The sequence below is a fragment of the Panulirus ornatus genome, chromosome 72 (assembly GCF_036320965.1).
Source record: "Panulirus ornatus isolate Po-2019 chromosome 72, ASM3632096v1, whole genome shotgun sequence".
In the NCBI taxonomy this organism is placed as follows: domain Eukaryota; kingdom Metazoa; phylum Arthropoda; class Malacostraca; order Decapoda; family Palinuridae; genus Panulirus; species Panulirus ornatus.
The window spans coordinates 14,132,487-14,159,265 of record NC_092295.1 but is presented as its reverse complement, the minus strand read 5'-3'; the positions used below and the strand labels follow the sequence as shown (position 1 = coordinate 14,159,265).

Genomic DNA, 26,779 nt, shown 5'->3' with positions numbered 1-26,779 from the left:
TCCCAAGACTGGACCACTGAACCTCCCAAGACTGGACCACTGAACCTCCCTAGACTGGACCACTGAACCTCGCAAGACTGGACCACTGAACCTCACAAGACTGGACCACTGAATCTCCCAAGACTGGACCACTGAACCTCGCAAGACTGGACCACTGAATCTCCCAAGACTGGACCACTGAACCTCGCAAGACTGGACCACCGAGCCTCACAAGACTGGACCACTGAACCTCACAAGACTGGACCACTGAACTTCACAAGACTGGACCACTGAACCTCACAAGACTGGACCACTGAACCTCACAAGACTGGACCACTGAACCTCACAAGACTGGACCACTGAATCTCCCAAGACTGGACCACTGAGCCTCCCAAGACTGGACCCCTCACAAGACTGGACCACTGAGCCTCACAAGACTGGACCACTGAACCTCACAAGACTGGATCACTGAGCCTCCCAAGACTGGACCACTGAACCTCACAAGACTGGACCACTGAACCTCCCAAGACTGGACCACTGAACCTCCCAAGACTGGACCACTGAACCTCACAAGACTGGACCACTGAACCTCACAAGACTGGACCACTGAATCTCCCAAGACTGGACCACTGAACCTCCCTAGACTGGACCACTGAACCTCCCAAGACTGGACCCCTCACAAGACTGGACCACTGAACCTCACAAGACTGGACCACTGAACCTCACAAGACTGGACCACTGAACCTCACAAGACTGGACCACTGAACCTCTCAAGACTGGACCACTGAGCCTCCCAAGACTGGACCCCTCACAAGACTGGACCACTGAGCCTCACAAGACTGGACCACTGAACCTCCCAAGACTGGACCACTGAACCTCACAAGACTGGACCACTGAACTTCACAAGACTGGACCACTGAGCCTCACAAGACTGGACCACCGCGCCTCACAAGACTGGACCACTGAACCTCCCAAGACTGGACCAATGAACCTCGCAAGACTGGACCACTGAACCTCACAAGACTGGACCACTGAACCTCACAAGACTGGATCACTGAGCCTCCCAAGACTGGACCACTGAACCTCACAAGACTGGACCACTGAACCTCCCAAGACTGGACCACTGAACCTCCCAAGACTGGACCACTGAACCTCCCAAGACTGGACCACTGAACCTCACAAGACTGGACCACTATGCTTCACAAGACTGGACCACTGAACCTCACAAGACTGGACCACTATGCTTCACAAGACTGGACCACTGAACCTCACAAGACTGGACCACTATGCTTCACAAGACTGGACCACTGAACCTCACAAGACTGGACCACTGAACCTCCCAAGACTGGACCACTGAACCTCACAAGACTGGACCACTATGCTTCACAAGACTGGACCACTGAGCCTCACAAGACTGGACCACTGAACCTCACAAGACTGGACCACTGAGCCTCACAAGACTGGACCACTGAACCTCACAAGACTGGACCACTGAACCTCACAAGACTGGACCACTATGCTTCACAAGACTGGACCACTGAACCTCACTGAGTAGAAGAGTGAAGGAAAAGTACTGAAGATAAGAGAGTGGAAGAGGAAAAATTATACAATAAAAAAGTTATGAGGGGAATGAGGGAGTATGAGGAGCATGTTGGTCACGTACTCACCCACAGCTTCTGAGATCTTCCTGACGCTGGTAATGGTGAGTGTGTGAGTCACTGTGAGGTGGTCCATGAGCATGGCCCACAAGATGGCCACAACTCCAGTGACCATGTAAGGTAAGGCTGACAACAAACCATTCTGTCAAAGGAATAAAATTACATTAGAAATCTAACTCAGGAATTACGTTGATGTCAATTACATTTGTTCTGAGGCGACGTGTTGAGTACATGGTCTTCAGATGTGCTCAGTCAAGGCTATGTGTTGAGTACATGGTCTTCAGATGTGCTCAGTCAAGGCTACGTGTTGAGTACATGGTCTTCAGATGTGCTCAGTCAAGGCTACGTGTTGAGTACATGGTCTTCAGATGTGCTCAGTCAAGGCTACGTGTTGAGTACATGGTCTTCAGATGTGCTCAGTCAAGGCTACGTGTTGAGTACATTGTCTTCAGATGTGCTCAGTCTAGACGACGTGTTGAGTACATGTCTTCAGATGTGCTCAGTCAAGGCGACGTGTTAAATACATGTCTTCAGATGTGCCCAGTCAAGGCGACGTGTTGAGTACATTGTCTTCAGATGTGCTCAGTCAAGGCTACGTGTTGAGTACATGTCTTCAGATGTGCTCAGTCAAGGCGACGTGTTGAGTACATGTCTTCAGATGTGCACAGTCAAGGCTACGTGTTGAGTACATTGTCTTCAGATGTGCTCAGTCTAGACGACGTGTTGAGTACATGTCTTCAGATGTGCTCAGTCAAGGCGACGTGTTAAATACATGTCTTCAGATGTGCCCAGTCAAGGCGGCGTGTTGAGTACATTGTCTTCAGATGTGCTCAGTCAAGGCGACGTGTTGAGTACAATGTCTTCAGATGTGTTCAGTCAAGGCTACGTGTTGAGTACATGGTCTTCAGATGTGCTCAGTCAAGGCTACGTGTTGAGTACATGGTCTTCAGATGTGCTCAGTCAAGGCGACGTGTTGAGTACATGTCTTCAGATGTGCTCAGTCAAGGCTATGTGTTGAGTACATGTCTTCAGATGTGCTCAGTCAAGGCTACGTGTTGAGTACATGGTCTTCAGATGTGTTCAGTCAAGGCTACGTGTTGAGTACATGTCTTCAGATGTGCTCAGTCAAGGCTACGTGTTGAGTACATGTCTTCAGATGTGCTCAGTCAAGGCTACGTGTTGAGTACATGTCTTCAGATGTGCTCAGCAAGGCGACGTGTTGAGTACATGTCTTCAAACGTGTTCAGTCAAGGCGACGTGTTGAGTACATTGTCTTCAGATGTGCTCAGTCAAGGCGACGTGTTGAGTACATGTCTTCAGATGTGCTCAGTCAAGGCGACGTGTTGAGTACATGTCTTCAGATGTGCTCAGTCAAGGCTACGTGTTGAGTACATGTCTTCAGATGTGCTCAGTCAAGGCGACGTGTTGAGTACGTGGTCTTCAGATGTGCTCAGTCAAGGCTACGTGTTGAGTACAATGTCTTCAGATGTGCTCAGTCAAGGCGGCGTGTTGAGTACATGTCTTCAGATGTGCTCAGTCAAGGCGACGTGTTGAGTACATGTCTTCAGATGTGTTCAGTCAAGGCTACGTGTTGAGTACATGTCTTCAGATGTGCTCAGTCAAGGCGACGTGTTGAGTACATGTCTTCAGATGTGCTCAGTCAAGGCTACGTGTTGAGTACATTGTCTTCAGATGTGTTCAGTCAAGGCGACGTGTTGAGTACATTGTCTTCAGATGTGCTCAGTCAAGGCGACGTGTTGAGTACATTGTCTTCAGATGTACTCAGTCAAGGCTACGTGTTGAGTACATGTCTTCAGATGTGCTCAGTCAAGGCTACGTGTTGAGTACATGTCTTCAGATGTGCTCAGTCAAGACTACGTATTGAGTACATGTCTTCAGATGTGCTCAGTCAAGGCTACGTGTTGAGTACATGTCTTCAGATGTGCCCAGTCAAGGCTACGTGTTGAGTAGAATGGCTTCAGATGTGCTCAGTCAAGGCTACGTGTTGAGTACATGTCTTCAGATGTGCTCAGTCAAGGCTACGTGTTGAGTACAATGTCTTCAGATGTGTTCAGTCAAGGCTACGTGTTGAGTACATGTCTTCAGATGTGCTCAGTCAAGACTACGTATTGAGTACATGTCTTCAGATGTGCTCAGTCAAGGCTACGTGTTGAGTACAATGTCTTCAGATGTGTTCAGTCAAGGCTACGTGTTGAGTACATGTCTTCAGATGTGCTCAGTCAAGGCTACGTGTTGAGTACATGTCTTCAGATGAGCCAGGCACAGCGATGCTGTATCTTCTGCTGTGTTACAGGTCAAGGTTGATCTTAGTGGGAAGTGGACCCTCGTGGATCCCAGTTTCTCTGTCATGTATAATATTTCACAACCTCACAACTTATCATTTCTGATTTAACAAGTTGGAAGTTGATGAAAATAGATTCTAGAATTTAGAGTTTATTGTCATTTATGTTCATCATTTCCATGTATGTTTTTGTCAAAGTGTCAGAAATTCAAACCATCTCGACTTGATTGATGGTTGTAATTATGAAGAACCTTACAAGTTGTCTGGATAGAAGGGGAAGCACTTAGAAAGCCGCTTCCACCTCGCAGTATGAAGTGGAGATACAATACAACTGACTTTATCCTGTATACAGGGAAAGGCAGGAGCGATGAAGCAAGGAGAGGCAGGTCATGATGAGACAGTGGAAGAAACAGTGATGTTCAGATGGAAGGTATGATGTGAGGGGAATGTGTGGCAATGCTATCATAATGAACACACTAGAAGTGAGGGCCCCAGTATGTCAGGGTGAAGGGGAGGGCCCCAGTATGTCAGGGTGAAGGTGTAGGCTCCAGTATGTCAGGGTGAAGGTGTAGGCTCCAGTATGCCAGGGTGAAGGTGAGGCCCCAAAGGTGAGGGCCCCAGTATGTCAGGGTGAAGGGGAGGGCCCCAGTATGTCAGGGTGAAGGTGAGGGCCCCAGTATGCCAGGGTGAAGGTGAGGGCCCCAGTATGTCAGGGTGAAGGTGAGGCCCCAGTATGTCAGGGTGAAGTGAGGGCCCCAGTATGCCAGGGTGAAGGTGAGGGCCCCAGTAAGTCAGGGTGAAGGTGAGGGGCCCCAGTATGTCAGGGTGAAGGTGAGGGCCTCAGTATGCCAGGGTGAAGGTGAGGCCCCAGTATGTCAGGGTGAAGGTGAGGCCCCAGTATGTCAGGGTGAAGTGAGGGCCCCAGTATGTCAGGGTGAAGGTGAGGGCCCCAGTATGTCAGGGTGAAGGTGAGGGGCCCCAGTATGTCAGGGTGAAGGTGAAGGCCCCAGTATGTCAGGGTGAAGGTGAGGGCCCCAGTATGTCAGGGTGAAGGTGAGGACCCCAGTATGTCAGGGTGAAGGTGAGGGCCCCAGTATGTCAGGGTGAAGGTGAGGGCCCCAGTATGTCAGGGTGAAGGTGAGGGCCCCAGTATGTCAGGGTGAAGGTGAGGCCCCCAGTATGTCAGGGTGAAGGTGTAGGCTCCAGTATGCCAGGGTGAAGGTGAGGCCCCAAAGGTGAGGGCCACAGTATGCCAGGGTGAAGGTGAGGGCCCCAGTATGCCAGGGTGAAGGTGAGGGCCCCAGTATGCCAGGGTGAAGGTGAGGACCTCAGTATGTCAGGGTGAAGGTGTAGGCTCCAGTATGCCAGGGTGAAGGTGAGGGCCCCAGTATGTCAGGGTGAAGGTGTAGGCTCCAGTATGCCAGGGTGAAGGTGAGGGCCCCAGTATGCCAGGGTGAAGGTGAGGACCCCAGTATGTCAGGGTGAAGGTGTAGGCTCCAGTATGCCAGGGTGAAGGTGAGGCCCCAAAGGTGAGGGCCACAGTATGCCAGGGTGAAGGTGAGGGCCTCAGTATGACAGGGTGAAGGTGAGGTATGTCAGGAGATCGAGATCAAACAGTACTACGTGTTGACCCATACTTGACCTGGTCATTATCACACTACATGTTAGTGTGTAGATACGTCCCTGATGCTCACACTGTTGACCCATACTTGACCTGGTCATTACCACCCTACATGTTAGTGTGTAGATACGTCCCTGATGCTCACACTGTTGACCCATACTTGACCTGGTCATTATCACCCTACATGTTAGTGTGTAGATACGTCCCTGATGCTCACACTGTTGACCCATACTTGACCTGGTCATTACCACCCTACATGTTAGTGTGTAGATACGTCCCTGATGCTCACACTGTTGACCCATACTTGACCTGGTCATTATCACACTACATGTTAGTGTGTAGATACGTCCCTGATGCTCACACTGTTGACCCATACTTGACCTGGTCATTATCACACTACATGTTAGTGTGTAGATACGTCCCTGATGCTCACACTGTTCAAGTCGAAGTGTTGGAGGTTCTTTAGGTAATTTGGCATCTCCGTCAGGAGGCCGTCGAAGCCCAGGTCGTCTCCCAGACTTGCCACTACCACAGCCCAGAAGGGCAGGGAGGTGAGCAGGGCCTTCCAGGGGATGGCAACGAACTGGAATATAACAAGTCGTAGTAGTGACCTTCAAAGTACACAATGAACATCATCAGTAAATGTTTGGATGTGAGACTTCCGTTCTGATAATTCAATATGAATGGTAATGGCAGATTGGTTTCATCCCAACTACACTGGCACTGAATCAAAGACCCTTCCAGCTACACTGGCACTGAATCAAAGACCCTTCCAGCTACACTGGCACTGAATCAAAGACCCTTCCAGCTACACTGGCACTGAATCAAAGACCCTTCCAGCTACACTGGCACTGAATCAAAGACCCTTCCAGCTACACTGGCACTGAATCAAAGACCCTTCCAGCTACACTGGCACTGAATCAAAGACCCTTCCAGCTACACTGGCACTGAATCAAAGACCCTTCCAGCTACACTGGCACTGAATCAAAGACCCTTCCAGCTACACTGGCACTGAATCAAAGACCCTTCCAGCTACACTGGCACTGAATCAAAGACCCTTCCAGCTACACTGGCACTGAATCAAAGACCCTTCCAGCTACACTGGCACTGAATCAAAGACCCTTCCAGCTACACTGGCACTGAATCAAAGACCCTTCCAGCTACACTGGCACTGAATCAAAGACCCTTCCAGCTACACTGGCACTGAATCAAAGACCCTTCCAGCTACACTGGCACTGAATCAAAGACCCTTCCAGCTACACTGGCACTGAATCAAAGACCCTTCCAGCTACACTGGCACTGAATCAAAGACCCTTCCAGCTACACTAGCGCTATACTGAAGACCTTTCCAGCTACACTGTCGCTATACTGAATAGACTTCCAGCTACACTGTCGCTATACTGAAGAGCCTTCCAGCTACACTGCCGCTATACTGGAGAGCCTTCCAGCAACACTGCCGCTATACTGGAGACCCTTCCAGCTACACTGCCGCTAAACTGAAGACCTTTCCAGCTACACTGCCGCTGTACTGAAAAGGTTTCATCCTCAGTGTTGACCAGTTACAGAACTCCACTTATCGTCTATACTACGTCAGGGAAACCACTAATTCTGCCACAACACACACGTACCTCACTGCTTTTGACGGCCTGGCGTTGCGCCTGGATGTACCTGAGCTCCGCTGGCGAGATCCGAGGGTGTTTCTCTGGTCGGTCATGTACCAGCAGGAACCAGGCGGCGCCAAATACCACTCCTGAGCCACCGAAGATATAGAAAACGGAGGGCCAGCCTCCCAGGAAGCGTGAGGAACACAGCCATCCACTGCTGGCCATGGCGATGATCGTCCCCAGTTCGTATCCTGTGAAGACACAGAGATGGTCACTCTGGTGGTGAAGGTTGATGAGTTGGCATCTCGTTCATGAGTCTACTCGACTCGAGGGTTGAGTAAATTATCAAAATGATTGAAGAGGTTCAGTTCTGTGTAGATGTTGTTGTAACATCCTCCCGTCTTACTCAACATTTCATCCGTCATTCTAGACCAAAGTGGAAAAAAAGTAACGGATTGGCAGCCATAAACACAGGTAGATTTATGACAAACTTTGAATGAGACAGTCTGTGGAGACGATCCATTACAAGCAGACAAGAAACACAGGGTGAATTTTTTGGTCCTTCTGATTCAGAAGATCTGTACCAGTCTGGGACATGATTCAGAAGATCTGTACCAGTCTGGGACGTGAATCAGAAGATCTGTACCAGTCTGGGACGTGATTCAGAAGATCTGTACCAGTCTGGGACATGATTCAGAAGATCTGTACTAGTCTGGGACATGATTCAGAAGATCTGTACCAGTCTGGGACATGATTCAGAAGATCTGTACCAGTCTGGGACATGATTCAGAAGATCTGTACCAGTCTGGGACGTGATTCAGAAGATCTGTACCAGTCTGGGACGTGATTCAGAAGATCTGTACCAGTCTGGGACATGATCCAGAAGATCTGTACCAGTCTGGGACGTGATTCAGAAGATCTGTACCAGTCTGGGACGTGATTCAGAAGATCTGTACCAGTCTGGGACGTGAATCAGAAGATCTGTACCAGTCTGGGACATGATTCAGAAGATCTGTACCAGTCTGGGACATGATTCAGAAGATCTGTACCAGTCTGGGACGTGATTCAGAAGATCTGTACCAGTCTGGGACGTGATTCAGAAGATCTGTACCAGTCTGGGACGTGATTCAGAAGATCTGTACCAGTCTGGGACATGATTCAGAAGATCTGTACCAGTCTGGGACGTGATTCAGAAGATCTGTACCAGTCTGGGACGTGATTCAGAAGATCTGTACCAGTCTGGGACGTGATTCAGAAGATCTGTACCAGCCTGGGACGTGATTCAGAAGATCTGTACTAGTCTGGGACATCAATCAGAAGATCTGTACCAGTCTGGGACGTGATTCAGAAGATCTGTACTAGTCTGGGACATGATTCAGAAGATCTGTACCAGTCTGGGACGTGATTCAGAAGATCTGTACCAGTCTGGGACGTGATTCAGAAGATCTGTACCAGTCTGGGACATGATTCAGAAGATCTGTACCAGTCTGGGACATGATTCAGAAGATCTGTACCAGTCTGGGACGTGATTCAGAAGATCTGTACCAGTCTGGGACGTGATTCAGAAGATCTGTACTAGTCTGGGACGTGATTCAGAAGATCTGTACCAGTCTGGGACGTGAATCAGAAGATCTGTACCAGTCTGGGACGTGATTCAGAAGATCTGTACCAGTCTGGGACATGATTCAGAAGATCTGTACCAGTCTGGGACATGAATCAGAAGATCTGTACCAGTCTGGGACGTGAATCAGAAGATCTGTACCAGCCTGGGACGTGATTCAGAAGATCTGTACCAGTCTGGGACGTGATTCAGAAGATCTGTACCAGTCTGGGACGTGATTCAGAAGATCTGTACCAGTCTGGGACATGATTCAGAAGATCTGTACCAGTCTGGGACGTGATTCAGAAGATCTGTACCAGTCTGGGACATGATTCAGAAGATCTGTACCAGTCTGGGACATGATTCAGAAGATCTGTACCAGTCTGGGACGTGAATCAGAAGATCTGTACCAGCCTGGGACGTGATTCAGAAGATCTGTACCAGTCTGGGACGTGATTCAGAAGATCTGTACCAGTCTGGGACGTGATTCAGAAGATCTGTACCAGTCTGGGACGTGATTCAGAAGATCTGTACCAGTCTGGGACGTGATTCAGAAGATCTGTACCAGTCTGGGACGTGATTCAGAAGATCTGTACCAGTCTGGGACGTGATTCAGAAGATCTGTACCAGTCTGGGACGTGAATCAAAGGATTTAATCCAAGATATTCATTATGTGACGATAAACAAACAATACAGGCAGACGCGTTTGATACATGTATACATACATGTACAGAGATGGACAGTTGGGGTTAAAGATGCTGTAGGCTATCGGAACCTGAACACACAGGATAGTGAGAGGCGTGCATGATAGAATGAATTGGATCAATGTGCTATACGGAGAGAAACGTGCAGTAAGCCAGCTGGACCAGGAGATATGGAACAGTCAAGTCCAACCATGATTTTTTCTGCAGGGCTTGACTTTGTGGTGCGCTGTACCTAACACTAACTTCTCCCGCGTTCCAGTTTGTACAAGATATGACAGCATTCATCTCATCTGCCTCCACTAAGCCATCTCAAGTCTCCTAGAATCAAACACATCAGCTTTTTTGGGCAGCGAAATTGTCAGCTTCCATAGAGTATAAGTGACAGATACAGTATTAAAGCATCTTTTTCATTCCTTAACCCGGCGGTCATTTGTTACAGCAACAGGTGTTGTAGAATGAGCCAAATGCCAGTTGTGTAAACGGTGTCTATGAGCGTCTGACGACGCATCGTTTGAGCTGATCAAGTGTGCGATGCTGTCGTGGTCTGTAGACGATTTCTTCAGCTTCTGAGAGGATGGGATCCTCCTGGGTCTATGTCACAAGCAGCTAACAGGGAAGTCAACGAATCTGCCAAACGTCTTCCAAGTGAAGCTTGCTGACGTCTCAGAAAATGGGCGCACACTGACGTCACACCTGTGATTGCATGGGAGCGGTGAGGTTTGCCTCTGGCCCTCATACCTGCGTGACGCAGTGTGTTGACGTGCGACGCAGTGTGTTGACGTGCGACGCAGTGTGTTGACGTGTGACGAAATGTGTTGACGTGTGACGCAGTGTGTTGACGTGCGACGCAGTGTGTTGACTTGTGACGCAGTGTGTTGACGTGTGACGCAGTGTGTTGACGTGCGACGCAGTGTGTTGACGTGTGACACAGTGTGTTGACGTGACACAGTGTGTTGACGTGTGACGCAGTGTGTTGACGTGTGACGCAGTGTGTTGACGTGCGACGTAGTGTGTTGACGTGTGACGTAGTGTGTTGACGTGTGACGCAGTGTTGACGTATGACGTAGTGTGTTGACGTGCGAAGCAGTGTGTTGACGTGTGACGCAGTGTGTTGACGTGTGACGCAGTGTGTTGACGTCCAGCCTGTATCCAGAGTTCTTAGGTGAACGGAGGACAGATGACCAACACAGTGATGTCACAACTTATCAAAACCTTGTCACATCCAGCAAGCAAACATCAACATCCTGGTATGTGCTTCATCCATGTGATCTGAACCTAAGCAATGTCTTGGTACGTCATCCCGCGACCAACAGGTCTTTGCTACCATCTGGTCTTTACCTCGTCAGGTCTTACTAAGAAATATGATCAAGACTTCTTAGGTGTCTGATCATTGGAAGAAATCCCAGAGTCTGGTAAGCTGATATATTTCTTACAATACTTTTGAAGTCTTTATTCTTTCCAACAATTTATCTTCTTTTGGTATTTGTGTCAACTTTTTTTTCTGAAGTAGTCACAGATAATCTTTGTGTACAACGTAATTGGATGTTTGACTCTATGTACAGTAGCCAGACATTCTGCCCTTCATCTAACGTGTGAGGAAGTGTGGTTCCTCCATCGCCTCAGTAACACATGCATGATGATGCTTGTGACTGTCACCGGATAAGACTTCTGTCTTTGCTGTTGAACATTTGAAACTAGAAACAATCTTGAAAATACCGAGCGAGTTTGGAAGGATATCAATACCTCATCTTTCTCTGATAAGTCGTCATGACAACAAAACAGAGGAGGAGGTAAATAGCTATTGTTTGGAACATTTCTGTAGCTTTCCTTTGTTAAAACATTGATTTGTGCTTTCCATAATGTTCTTATCTTCACTATACACAGCACATGGAGCGCCGTACCTACGTTTGTTTTGTCCTGATATGTTCCACGCTGGAGGCATTGGCTCTCTCTCTCTCTCTCTCTCTCTCTCTCTCTCTCTCTCTCTCTCTCTCTCTCTCTCTCTCGACGTTATCTGCGGTCTGATCCCCAGATCTTGCATGGAAAGATCACCTTCAACAAACGAGAGAGAAAAGAATAGAACTAAGAGACGTTGTGTTATCTTACGAGACATAATGTGAAAGTGACTGTCTGTCCTCAACATGTCCTTGACCCACAAACTGTGTTGGATTTGAAGACTAAAATTATCTATCAAAATCTGTCTGGACGAAGTGAACATTCTACTTCTCAACAGCCATGGAGCGTGTCCACTTAAAGTTAACCTGTCTAGTGTCGTGTGTATCAGTCATCCAACAAGACAGACAGAAATCATTCACTTTTATGTCAAAGATTTCACATTTATGGTCCTCAATGATAGCGAAAAGTGTGACGTGTTTCCCGATGCAACAGTGACTCTGTTATGAACGTATGGCATTATCTCTCTCAGGGAAAATCATCTCTCTTGTCCTCCATAAACGCCGTGAAGGTTAACCAGCTTGAGAGACGTCTCCCCCACGAAGCTGTTGAGACACATGTCTTACAGGTATGGAGCTGCATAACACTTGATGTGCAAATGATGGTTTAGTCTGATACCACATGACCATCTGGGTCCTGCTGCTTTAAGTAGTGATTCTTCAGTGCTTAGACATGACCTGGACGTGTGAGACCTGGGCAACAGACCTGGGCATGACCTGGACGTGTAGTTGATATTACAGTACACTTTTCCTCTGTAACGTTTACAATTTCTGTGTACATCATTACATGTCCAGGATCCTATTTACAGTTAGGTTCTGGGGTATTAACCAGCCATAAGGCTGCGCCACACGCAGCAGCAGGGATAGGATGGACTCCTTTGAAGCGAGAATTTTTTTCTGACGAGGCTGTACTCTCTTATGATGATACAGCCTCGCTGTAAGTGACTCCTCACTCGTTAAGAAGGCGGCAGAGTCCGGTAACACCTTAAAGTTTCTCAAAAGCTACAATCCGGATCGTAATATCAAAGTCTGTGGGTCGCTCATGTTACTCCCTCCTGCTGGACGAGTCATCTTGGATCTTGTTCTTGGTATCCAAACATAATAACTGACTGCCTTCTACTTGGCTGGATCGCTCTATGCCGATGGCCACCCCTGCCTCCATATCAAGACATCTGTATGGAACACATTAACAGTCATACTACACCTGGTCTGGTAATGACACCTTTACATCAATTACACAGTTACAAGTTATGAATCAAGATGATGTTCAGGAGGAAGACCACATCAAGGTGCGCCGTAAGCAGTGTCTTGAAGTTGTATCATAAATTTGTATGTTGAAACAGAACGAAGACTTGAGTCCCGCCACCAGCACCTCAGAGGTGAGGGACGTTCCTCGCTCTCCTTGTCTAGTCGTCTGTCCTTCTCAGCTCTCCCTGGCACCCTTCCCCTGGCTGGCATACTCCCTCAACCTCTCCCTCCCTCCTCACCCTGCCGGACACCCTAACTCCCACGTACCACACAACCTCTACCCTCACTTGCTCAGTGCAGCCTATCCACTGTCAGGCATCTGTTGCCTCTTCAGTCTGTTTCTTTTCATCTTATGACTGTTCCCAGAACTCTTTTTCCCTTTGCCTCTCCTATTCTCGTCCTCCCGAGTTACCCTCCCTGATCTCTGGCCTACCTCACCCTCCCATTCTCACCCACTTATCTATCCTGACCCTCTACATTCCCACCCACTATCCTATCCCTCATCACTTCGCCCAGCAACCTGTCTTTTGATTTCCCAACTCTGCTCCTCTGACCTACCCACACCATCAGACGCCCCACCTCTACCCGCGCTGCCTGGCTTGTAGCCAGCACCTTGACCAGTGTGTTCCTCCACCTGTGGTGCACCCCGCTAGTCCTCACCTGTGAATACGATGGTGGTCATCATGCTCTTCTCGGCTGGTGGGACCCAAGTGGCCAGTAATGTACTCACAGCAGGGAGGGTCACGCCCTGTTGGGGGCACAGAGAACAACAGTTAGGTTATAGTTCTGTGCCACCTAACTACAGTTCCCAGTCGTCTCTCTCACATACGCTAACCTTCCCATACCCAAGTGACTCTTTAAAACCTGTCATCTCTGTAAGGCTTTCCACAGTGGATGCCAAAATTGAACAATATGTTACGTTAAAGGTATTTGTGTCTCTCTACGGGTATATGACATCACACTCTACATCAAAGACAAAAAGTGGTTGACCAATGTTATAGCTGGCTGCCACAATGGCGTCATCTCTAAAACACAAACTCTACAGTGGAGTTCCCCAAGGAGCAGTTCTTTCTCCAACCGTCTTCAGTGACTTCCCACACGACCTTACATTACTTCCAGCAAACCACAACTCGAAGTTCCTCTTATCTGCACACGAACTCACAACACACGGACACCATAACACACGGACACCATAACACACGGACACCATAACACACGGACACCACAGTTGTAACGATAAACATGAAACACTACATTACACAACTATAAGAACAGTTCACCCAGAACAGAATGTCCACATCTCCACAAAAGTCTTTTTTAAATCTTAGACAGACACGAGCAGACACATGCTCCACCCACCTTGACTGGAGATCAACATTCATAACACAAAACAACGATTCTAGGCAGTACACACACGACATTCACTTACCACGACACTAACATCAACACACAATAGAACACAGACTTCACCCACCACGCCACTAACATCAACACACAATAGAACACAGACTTCACCCACCACGCCAGTAACATCAACACACAATAGAACACAGACTTCACTCACCACGCCACTAACATCAACACACAATAGAACACAGACTTCACCCACCACGCCACTAACATCAACACACAATAGAACACAGACTTCACTCACCACGACATTAACATCAACACACAACAGAACACAGACTGCCATCATATGTTAAATGAAAGATTCCCTCAACATAAAAACAATACATCCGCTCTACTTTAAACCTCGCTTCACCTGCCTGGTCTTCCATCCTCTCAAAAGCAAATATAAGAAAGCTGTAAACCACACAAAATAGTGACCTCAGAACAATCACTGGCTGCCTAGCAAGTACAAACTCTCAAAGCCTTGACAATGAAACAAGGATCCTCCCAGCACAATGCCACCTCAACGTGGAATCCAATGCTATGCAACAGCATTAGATCCCCTCCCACCCTAACCACTCTAGAACTAACCAGCAACCCCAAGTGAAGAAATATTAAGCCTTCCTCTGCCTCACACTTCAGCGAATCACTACAAAGGTCACAGTCAGACGATGTGGCATCTCTAGTAGACCACAGAAAACGTGGTCTGAGGAGGGTAACTTTTGAGCCAATTTTGAGGTATCGGTCTTAGTCAGTGGCTACCAGTCATAAGGTAACGGGTTCGATCCCGAGCACATACCGATGAAGTGGTTTATATACATCTGGGAGTGGACTTGGCAGCGGACGGAACCATGGAAGCAGAAGTGAGGCACAGGGTGGGGGAGGGGGCGAAAGTTCAGGGAGAGTTGAAGAATGTGTGGAAGGTGAGAACATTATCTGGGAAAGCAAAAATGGGTATGTTTGAAGGAATAGTGGTTCCAACAATGTTATATGGTTGCGAGGCATGGGCTATAGATAGAGTTGTGCGGAGGAGGGTGGATGTGTTGGAAATGAGATGTTTGAGGACAATATGTGGTGTGAGGTGGTGTGATCAAGTAAGGAGGAGGAGATATGTAGTGATAAAAAAGTGCCTTTGAGAGAGCAGAAGAGGGTGTGTTAAAATGGTTTGGACACATGGAGAGAATGAGTGAAGAAAGATTGACAAAGAGGATATATGTGTCAGAGGTGGAGAAGCGGGAGACCAAATTGGAGGTGGAAGGATGGGGTGAAAAAGATTTTGAGCGATCGGGGCCTGAACATGCAGGAGGGTGAGAGGTGTGCAAGGAATAGAGTGAATTGGAGCGATATGGTATACCGGGGTCGACGTTTCCCGCTTCAGCTTCAGCGAGGTAGCTCCAGGAAACAGACGAAGAAAACCATCCGCTCATATACACACATATATGCATACACGCCAATACACGTACATACACTATAACAACATACACATACACAGGTATGATCATATATACACATGTACATATTCATGCATGCCTTCATCCATTCCCGACGCCATCCCGCTCCACAGGAAACAGCATCGCCACTCCCTGCGTCAGCGAGGAAGCGCCAGGGAAACAGACAAAAAAAGCCACATTCATTCACACTCAGTCTCTAGCTGTCATGTGTAACGCACCGAAACCACAGCTCCCTTTCCACATCCAGGCCCCACAAAACTTTCCATGGTTTACCCCAGACACTTCAAATGCCCTAGTTCAGTCCTTTGGTAGGACGTCCTCGAGATAACGTTCACTCTCTCCCCAGAGTCTTCATCGTTCCCAGAACCTTCGCCCCCTCCCCCACCCTGTGACTCACTTCCGCTTCCATGGTTCCATCCGCTGCCAAATCCACTCCCAGATATCTAAAACACTTCCTCCAATTTTTCTACTTTCAAACTTACATCCCAACTAACTTGTCCCTCACCCCTGCTGAACCTATCAATAACCTTGCTCTTATTCACATTTGCACTTAACTTTCTTCTTTCACACACTTTTCCAAACTCAGTCACCAACTTCTGCAGTTTCTCACTCGAACCAACCACCGGTGCTGTAACATCGGTGAACAACAAATGACCCTTTTTCCACGCCCTCTCATCCTCAACAGACTGCAAACTTGCCCCTCTTTCTGAAAGCCTTGCATTCACCTCCCTAACAACCCCATCCATAAATTTAACAACCATGGAGACATCACGCATCCCTGCCGCAAACCGACATTCACTGAGAACCAATCACTTTTCTCTCTTCATACTCGTACACATGCCTTACATTCTTGATAAAAACTTTTCACTGCCTCCAGCAACTTGCCTCTCACATTGTATACTCTTAAAACCTTCCACAAAGCATCTATCATCTCCATCACATGCATTCTCCAGATCCATAAATGCTACATACAAATCCATCTGTTTCTCTTAGTATTTCTTACACACATTCTTCAAAGCAAACACCTGATCCACACATCCTTTATCAATTTTGAAACCGCATAATTTCCCAGGAAAACTCAACAGACTTATGCCTCAGTAGTTTCAACACAAACGTTTATCCTCTTTTGTCTTTGTACAATGGCACTATGCACGCATTCCGCCAATCCTCAGGCACTTCACCATGAACCATACTTTCATTGAGTATCCTCACCACCAGTCAACAACATAGTCATTAATAAATTCCATTGCAATACCATCAAAACTCGCCGCCTCGCCGGCTTTCATCTTCCGAAAAGCTCTTCTCTGTTCACCATATCATTCTTCCTAACCCTCTCACTTCGCACACCACCTCGACCAAAACACCCTATATCCATGTGACCAAATCATTTCAAAACACCCTCTACTGCTCTCTCAACCACACTATTTTCATTTCCACACATCTCTCTTACCCTTACATTACTTACTCGATCGAACCACCTCACACCACATATTGCCTCAAACATCTCATTTCCAGCACATCCACCCTCCTCCGCACAACTCTATCTATAGCTCACGCCTCGCAACCATATAACATTATTGGAACTACTATTCCTTCAAACATACCTATTTTTGCTTTCCCAGATAATGTTCTCGACTTCCACACATTCTTCAAGGCTCCCAGAATTTTCGCCCCCTCTCCCACCTTATGATTCACTTCCGCTTCCATGGTTCCATCCGCTGCCAGATCCACTCCCGGATATCTAAAACACTTTACTTCCTCCAGTTTTTCTCAATTCAAACTTACCTCCCAATTGACTTGACCCTCAAACCTACTGTACCTAATAACTTTGCTCTTACTCACATTTACTCTCGGCTATCTTCTTTCACACACTTTACCAAACTCAGTCACCAGCTTCTGCAGTTTCTCACATGAATCAGCCACCAGCGCTGTATCATCAGCGAACAACAACTGACTCACTTCCCAAGCTCTCTCATCCACAACAGACTGCATACTTGCCCCTCTTTCCAAAACTCTTGCATTCACCTCCCTAACAACCCCACCCATAAACAAATTAAACAACCATGGAGACATCACACACCCCTGCCGCAAACCTACATTTACTGAGAACCAATCACTTTCCTCTCTTCCTACACGTACACATGCCTTACATCCTCGATAAAAACTTTTCACTGCTTGTAACAACTTGCCTCCCACACCATATATTCTTAATACCTTCCACAGAGCATCTCTATCAACTCTATCATATGCCTTCTCCAGATCCATAAATGCATACAAATCCATTTGCTTTTCTAAGTATTTCTCACATACATTCTTCAAAGAAAACAACTGATCCACACATCCTCTACCACTTCTGAAACCACACTGCTCTTCCCCAATCTGATGCTCTGTACATGCCTTCACCCTCTCAATCAATACCCTCCCATATAATTTCCCAGGAATACTCAACAAACTTATACCTCTGTAATTTGAGCACTCACTCTTATCCCCTTTGCCTTTGTACAATGGCACTATGCAAGCATTCCGCTAATCCTCAGGCACCTCACCATGAATCATACATACATTAGATAACCTTACCAACCAGCCAATAATACAGTCACCCCCTTTTTTAATAAATTCCACTGCAATACCATCCAAACCCGCTGCCTTGCCGGCTTTCATCTTCCGCAATGCTTTTGCTACCTCTTCTCTGTTTACCAAATCATTTTTCCTAACCCTCTCACTTTGCACACCACCTCGACTAAAACACCCTATATCTGCCACTCTATCATCAAACACATTCAACAAACCTTCAAAATACTCACTCCATCTCCTCACATCACCACTACTTGTTATCACCTCCCGATTAGCCCCCTTCACTGAAGTTCCCATTTGCTCCCTTGTCTTACGCACTTTATTTACCTCCTTCCAAAACATCTGTTTATTCTCCCTAAAATTTAATGATACTCTCTCACCCCATCTCTCATTTGCCCTCTTTTTCACCTCTTGCACCTTTCTCTTGACTTCCTGCCTCTTACTTTTATACATCTTCCACTCATTTGCATTATTCCCCTGCAAAACTCGTCCAGATGCCTCTCTCTTCTCTTTCACTAATAATCTAACTTCTTTATCCCACCACTCACTACCCTTTCTAATCTGCCCATCTCCCACGCTTCTCATGCCACAAGCATCTTTTGCGCAATCCATCACTGCTTCCCTAAATACATCCCATTCCTACCCTACTCCCCTCACCTCCTTTGTTCTCACTTTTTTCCATTCTGTACTCAGTCTCTCCTGGTACTTCCTCACACAAGCCCCCTTCCCAAACTCACTCACTCTCACCACTTTTTTCACCCCAACATTCTCTCTTCTTTTCTGAAAACCTCTACAAATGTTCACCTTCGCTTCCACAAGATAATGATCAGACATCCCTCCAGTTGCACCTCTCAGCACATTAACATCTAAAAGTCTCTCTTTCGCGCGCATATAAATTAACACATAATCCAGTAACGCTCTCTGGCCATCTCTCCTACTTACATAGGTATACTTATGTATATCTCTCTTTTTAAACCAGGTATTCCCAATCACCAGTCCTTTTTCAGCACATAAATGTACAAGCTCTTCACCATTTCCATTTACAACACTGAACACCCCATGTATACCAATTATTCCCTCAAATGCCACACTACTCAGCTTTGCATTCAAATCACCCATCACTATAACCCGGTCTCGTGCATCAAAACCACTAACACACTCATTCAGCTGCTCCCAAAACGCTTGCCTCTCATGATCTTTCTTCTCATGCCCAGGTGCATTTGCACCAATAATCACCCATCTCTCTCCATCCACTTTCAGTTTTACCCATATCAATCTAGAATTTAATTTCTTACACGGTATCACATACTCCCACCACTCCTGTTTGAGGAGTAGTGCTACTCCTTCCCTTGCTCTTGTCCTCTCACTAACCCCTGACTTTACTCCCAAGACATTCCCAAACCACCCTTCCCCTTTACCCTTGAGCTTCGTTTCACTCAGAGCCAAAACATCCAGGTTCGTTTCCTCAATATATATATATATATATATATATATATATATATATATATATATATATATATATATATATATATATATATATATGCTTAAACTAGGCTAGTGCATCAGCAATAGATGAGGGAACTGTGGGAGTCAGCAGTTTGAATCATGTCTAACATTAAGACTTGTGTTTCGCCCGAGGAAGGACAAAGCTACAGTGGAGACCATTCTAAATATTATACAACATTCTTCATGAAGGTTATACATAGCCTTCCATCCGCCTGATGCCTAAACACCAGACATATCAACATGACTCCTTCAAGGACACACAACACAAACACTGAACTCGTTACCTGCATGAGGCCTGCCAGGACCCTGGATGTGATGAAGAGGATGAGAGAGGAGCGAGCACAGACGGGTCCGACCAGCGTCAGGAGTGAGGAACACAAGACCCCCAGTCCAAACACTATTCGCCCACCGTAGTGCTCGGCTGCTCGACCTCCGATGAAGTTGGAGGCTGTGTAGCCCCAGAAGAAGGACCCCAGGACCAACCCTTGTGCCTTCTCGTCCCAGTCGAACTCGCCGTTCTGAGAACAGCGTCCTCACTGTATCCCTCAGCAGTCAAATACATAACACTAATGGTTCACATCTACTTAAGACATACATATACGAAGGTAAGTAAGTGTAAGTACTTTTATAAGTAGATATTATTTTGTACCTGATTTACCGACACGTCCCGATGATTGGATCTGTAGTGGTCAGGCAGAGGACAGACGGAGGTGAGGTTGGTGTTCACGATGGCCTCCTCCTCCTTCTCCTCCTCCCAGACCATGGCAACGATAGCGATGGAGAGGGAGACTCGCACGGCGTACAGCGCTGCTATACCCAAACACCCCAGCACGGCCAGTGTGTGGCGCGCACCCCAGCCGCCTCCACCTGATGGAATGTGTGATAACTGGGTCGATGTGTCTGTCCAAACCTTCCACTGGTCCACTGGGACTCTCCCAGCCACCGGTATATCCCACAATGGCCTTCTCGAACCACCATATTAAACCTTTAAACATTTTTCTTGGGAAATCTTAACCCTTAATCTTTGTCATTTACACAGAGAACCTGAGCAGACGCTTCTGAAGGAGGTGGGTGTCTCTGACCTCTTCGTTAACCTGCAGCCCAATTGGGACAGGTCAGGACAGGTCAGGGATATCTCCACCATATCATCCTTATAGGTCAGGTCAAACACGCCATCATCATCATCATCATCATCATCATCATCATTACTAAGGGTCAGATCAAAGCCTATTTCAACTACTGTTTCATCCGCACTACGACCTTGACACCATTGACCTTTACCCTGACCTTTCCGAGCTAGTTTATAAGCATCTTTACTGACCCGGGGTCAGGGGTCATGATTGCTGGAAAGAAAAATACAAGTAACATTCCAGATACGTTTGCCTGCAGTGAAGGAGGCCATGAAGAACTTCCCACGGTATCACAGCAGCAGGTAAGGGGGAATGTGTGGTATGACCAGACACACACACACACACACAGACGCACACACACAGACGCACACACACACACACACACACAGACGCACACACACACACGCACACACACACACACACACACACACACACACACAGACGCACACACACACAAACACACACACACAGCTCCTTCGTCGACCCGTGGTGTGTGTGTATGTGTGTGTGTGTGTTTGTGTATTAGGCAACAAAAACACCGGGAGATGAAATGGTGATGTGAGCTACACCCAGTTCGTGCATCACCATAATCTTGGTTCAGTACACGGAAGGGAAAGTTAATCCTGGTGCAGGAGTCGTGTGGGAGCCAGACAGTGAGGAACTAACATGATCTACTCAGACGAGACGTCCTGCATCCATACTGTAGTTGGAACACCAGACACCTTCGGCTTCTGGATCTGGCTTCGTCTTCCATACGAGCGACGTCATAAACACTCAAGTATTTGTAAGTCTTTTGTTATTGATCAACAGTTACATAAACACCAGGTCATTAAATCATATAAATGCAGAATATTGAGTCAATCTATATCTAAAAGCCAGGTGGAGCATAAACTACAACTATTTTGTCTGTAAAACATATTATCTAATCATTCATCTTACGTTTCATATGGCCATCAGCCAGTCTGGTGTAGGCTCGATCTTAGGAAGCAAACTTTGCCTCCTGAAGGTTCACCAGTCTTGATGTGAGTCTGACGTAAGGAAGCAAACATTATCTTCTCCCTGACGTCACCAGTACTGGTGGTATGACAACATTCTACACAAGTAAACAGGCGGGCAGGAAATACTGACACCAGTAAACAGGCGGGCAGGAAATACTGACACAAGTAAACAGGAGTGTAGAGACTACTGACACCAGTAAACAGGCGGGCAGGAAATACTGACACCAGTAAACAGGCGGGCAGGAAATACTGACACCAGTAAACATGAGTGTAGAGACTACTGACACCAGTAAACAGGAAAGCAGGGGATACTGACACCAGTAAACAAGAGTGTAGAGACTACTGACACCAGTAAACAGGAAAGCAGGGACTACTGACACCAGTAAACAAGAAAGTAGTGACTGCTGACACCAGTAAACAGGAGAGTAGAGACTACTGACACCAGTAAACAGGAGAGCAGGAAATACTAACACCAGTAAACAGGAGAGCAGGGGTTACTGACACCAGTAAACAGGAGAGCAGGGGTTACTGACACCAGTAAACAGGAGAGCAGGGGATACTGACACCAGTAAACAGGAGAGCAGGGGATACTGACACCAGTAAACAGGAGAGCAGGGAATACTGACACCAGTAAACAGGAGAGCAGGGGATACTGACACCAGTAAACAGGAGAGCAGGGGATACTGACACCAGTAAACAGGAGAGCAGGGAATACTGACACCAGTAAACAGGAGAGCAGGGGATACTGACACCAGTAAACAGGAGAGCAGGGGCTACTGACACCAGTAAACAGGAGAGCATGGGATACTGACACCAGTAAACAGGAGAGCAGGGTCTATTGACACCAGTAAACAGGAGAGCAGGGGATACTGACACCAGTAAACAGGAGAGCAGGGGATACTGACACCAGTAAACAGGAGAGCAGGGGATACTGACACCAGTAAACAGGAGAGCAGGGAATACTGACACCAGTAAGGAGCATCACCTGGGCGGCAATCCTCAGCGTCGGTCGCACGATCAGCCACGTCAACCACGACGGATGGGTCCGGGTGGCGCGTGTCGCTGGTCCCTCCTTCTACCATGGTCTTCGCGTGCAGGTGGAGGGCTGTGCTGGACCTGTAGATCACGTCTATCATTATCAGTCATATTCTACTGCTGGTGGAAGAGACGAGGTGAATGTTCGAGCCTCTAACGAGTAACAACAAGGCGTTGAAGAGGTTAAACAACTGTAGGTCTGGGTGAAGACCTATCACAACGAGTCGCACCCATCTTACCCACAGTTGTTCTAGGAAGAAGGTTAAGTATTGAGAGCTACAGGATGCAAGGTGAAGAATATTACACAGTGACCAGAGATGCTGTCTGTAAACACATGTAGATCTACGACAACCACATGACTGGTTCAGAGTGATGCAGGGGTGAGAGACTCAGATGGATCGTATAACTCAAGATTTCTATGATTTTGTTTTGAGTCTTCTTAACTATTACTAGTTCATCCGCTTCTACTTTCACTCCCATTTTTTTTGTAACATACGAGAATCTTATTCTGCTAATACACGTCACACAGAGAGAGAGAGAGAGTTCCATATTAACATCAGTAAAGACTGACTGTGTGTGGGTCATGAGACGAGGTACCTTGGTGATGATATCATTGTGTTGTTCACTGAACCATAGTGTATACTGATGACAGATCAGATATCAACAGTGTCCAAATGTGTCCATCTTCGCCCAGGTACCTCCTCCCTTTCTCACCTCACAGCAGCCTCCCCACCCACCACACCACCAACACTACAGACGACCAACACACACACACCCGCATGGTCCACCCACACCACATACACACCCCCTTCCCCACACGTGACACCCTTTCCTCCACAGATGCTCACACTCAAACATCCACACATTCGAAGGCACACACACACACACACACACACACACCCACCAATGAGAAGAAATATACAGATATATACATACATACATACATACTTATACAAACACCAGTTCACACATTCTTAAACACGTGCAAAACATACACATGTACAAAGCGAACTAACATACACACGCGCTCACACACAAACATGCTCTACACACAGATACATACAAACATATAGTTAAATGTGTACGTAAAAGTATGTATACATATCCATACGCCTACAATACATAAGCATATATATGCACTTTGTTCGTGTATATATATATATATATATATATATATATATATTCCTGGGGATAGGGGAGAAAGAATACTTCCCATGCATTCCCCGCGTGTCGTAGAAGGCGACTAAAGAGGACGGGAGCGGGGGGCTAGAAACCCTCCCCTCCTTGTATTTTAACTTTCTAAAAGGGGAAACAGAAGAAGGAGTCACGCGGGGAGTGCTCATCCTCCTCGAAGGCTCAGATTGGGGTGTCTAAATATGTGAGGATGTAACCAAGATGAGAAAAAAGGAGATATAGGTAGTATGTTTGAGGAAAGGAACCTGGATGTTTTGGCTCTGAGTGAAACGAAGCTCAAGGGTAAAGGGGAAGAGTGGTTTGGGAATGTCTTGGGAGTAAAGTCAGGGGTTAGTGAGAGGACAAGAGCAAAGGAAGTAGCACTACTCCTGAAACAGGAGTTGTGTGAGTATGTGATAGAGTGTAAGAAAGTAAACTCTAGATTGATATGGGTAAAACTGGAAGCGGATGGAGAGAGATGGGTGATTATTGGTGCATATGCACCTGGGCATGAGAAGAAAGATCATGAAAGGCAAGTATTTTGGGAGCAGCTGGGTGAGTGTCTTAGCAATTTTGATGCACGACATTCACTGGGAATCAATCATTCTACTCTCTTCCTACACGCACACATGCCTTACATCCTCGATAAAAACTTTTCACTGCTTCTAGCAACTTGCCTTCCTCACCATATATTCTTAATACCTTCCACAGAGCATCTCTATCAACTCTATCATATGCCTTCTCCAGATCCATGAATGCTACATACAAATCCATTTGCTTTTCTAAGTATTTCTCACATACATTCTTCAAAGCAAACTCCTGATCCACACATCCTCTACCACTTCTGAAACCACACTGCTCTTCCCCAATCTGATGCTCTGTACATGCCTTCACCCTCTCAGTCAATACCCTTCCATACAGTTTCCGAGGAATACTAACCAAACGTATACCTCTGTAGTTTGAACACTAACCTTTATCCCCTTTGCCTTTGTACAATGGCACTATGCATACATTCTGCCAATCCTCAGACACTTCACCATGAGCCATAAATAGTGAATATGCTAACCAACCAGTTAACAACAGTCATCCCCTTTTTTGATAAATTCCACTACAATACCATCCAAACCCACCGCCTCGCTAGATTTCATCTTCCGCAAAGCTTTCACTACCTCTTCTCTGTTTACTAAACCATTCTCCCTAACCCTTTCACTTCGCGCACCACCCGACCAAAATACCCTATATCTGCCACTCTATCATCAAACACATTCAACAAACCTTCAAAATACTCACTCCATCTCCTTCTCACATCACCACTACTTATCACCATCCTACTAGCTCCCTTCACCGATGTTCCCATTCTTTCTCTTGTCTTACGCACTTTATCTACCTCCTTCCTAAACATCTTTTTATTCTCCCCAAAATGTAATGATACTCTCTCACCCCAACTCTCATTTGCCGTAGACCTCTTGCCGCTTTCTTTTATACACCTCCCAGTCATTTGCACTACTGCCCTGCAAGTAACGTCCAAATGCCTCTTTTTTTTTCTCTTTCACTAACAACCTCACTTCTTTATCCCACCACTCATTGAGCGAGGCACCCATTTTACTGCCCAACCATTAAGGGTGGATGAAGAGCTCGGTTGACTGTGGATCGACTGTCACAACCGGGATTCGAACCTATGCGCAAGATTTTGGGCGGCTCTATGAATGCGTCAGCGTAAGGAAAGCTAAGCGCTACACCACCATCTGTTCCCCTTAAGACTCGTATGTCTCGTTCATCGTTGTACAGTTGGTGGTGACTTGTGTAAACAAAAAGATAATGGTTCGAAAATGTATAATTCTTTGGGAAAATATTCCTGGCTCGTCACCCTCTCCACAACACATGTCCAATGAACAGTATGGGAACATGTTGGTTGAGATATAAGCAAAGATTCGCTTAAAAAGGACTTTCAACATGGACATTAGGCTATCATTAGTAGTGCTGTACACTGATGTACGGCACAGTAGGACGATATCAAATATAAACCTAAAATTTCTGAGGTCAGGACGCTAGTAACTAGAAGACTCAGAACAACACACAAGTTAATGAAGTAGTTCTCTCCGCCCAACCCATCAGTCAACTGTTATTGTCTACGTTTATGGAAACTGACGCAATAATGATAATAGTTCTGGAACTTTTTTCCATAAAAGCGCCCAGCCTGGGTTCCAACACACTCATAAATAGATGACAAAAACGTGTATAATTGTTGTATACCTTACGCTAACACTACATGTGTTGAACGAAAGATACAAACGATGTTGTGTGGTTTGTGATGTTGTAAACCCAAGTGTTGTTTTGGTATGAGGATTGTCACACTCGTCTGTGCCAGACGTATGATGTATATGTATATTTACCACACATATGATCGTTCCTGCGTACATATGCTGTCTCTAGATGACTTCGATGCATATACATCTGGTGTGCAGGACACAGACGGACCCATGGATAAACTCTGAGAAAAAGGTTGTCACCTAAATTGACAGTTTAGCAAGAGTTTCTCGAAACAAAGTGGAATTTCAGCTGTAAACTGTGACTTCCTGTGTAACAACACGTCATTAAACCACTTCAGGTGTTGTGACGGCTCACCAGGTTATTGCCGACTTACTTTATTGGTTGTGATGACCTGTTGTAGCTACGGTGTTGCCAAGCGACTCCAGTGTACCCGACCCTCGGCCTCAACACGTCATGTCCACCAGAGAGTTCCAGGAAGTCTGTGAGAAATGGTTCACGAGAGTCGTGAAGAGAAACGAATGAGACAGTAAAGGTGTTCGAAGCAAAATGATGAATGTCTGGATGAAGCAGCGTTCGAGCCT

General features: G+C 46.6%; 1 protein-coding gene across 8 annotated transcripts in view; it reads right to left on the bottom strand.

The window, feature by feature from the left end:
• Positions 1-26,779, bottom strand: part of LOC139748050 (sialin-like) — a 48,664-nt gene that overhangs the window by 8,968 nt on the left and 12,917 nt on the right. For 7 of the 8 annotated variants that reach the window (XR_011712525.1, XR_011712524.1, XM_071660624.1 and 4 more), the window contains exons 2-9: positions 26,572-26,677; positions 22,705-22,835; positions 20,241-20,458; positions 19,876-20,109; positions 13,329-13,416; positions 7,189-7,415; positions 5,994-6,143; positions 1,647-1,779 (exon numbers count right to left, since the gene is read on the bottom strand). Coding sequence is in view for 5 of the 8 variants with exons in the window: in XM_071660624.1 (XP_071516725.1) it covers positions 1,647-1,779; positions 5,994-6,143; positions 7,189-7,415; positions 13,329-13,416; positions 19,876-20,109; positions 20,241-20,458; positions 22,705-22,835; positions 26,572-26,677 (1,287 nt within the window). In the remaining 3 variants the exon portion in view is untranslated. The remainder of the gene's footprint in view (positions 1-1,646; positions 1,780-5,993; positions 6,144-7,188; positions 7,416-13,328; positions 13,417-19,875; positions 20,110-20,240; positions 20,459-22,704; positions 22,836-26,571; positions 26,678-26,779) is intronic. The other variant, XR_011712523.1, reaches the window with a different exon arrangement.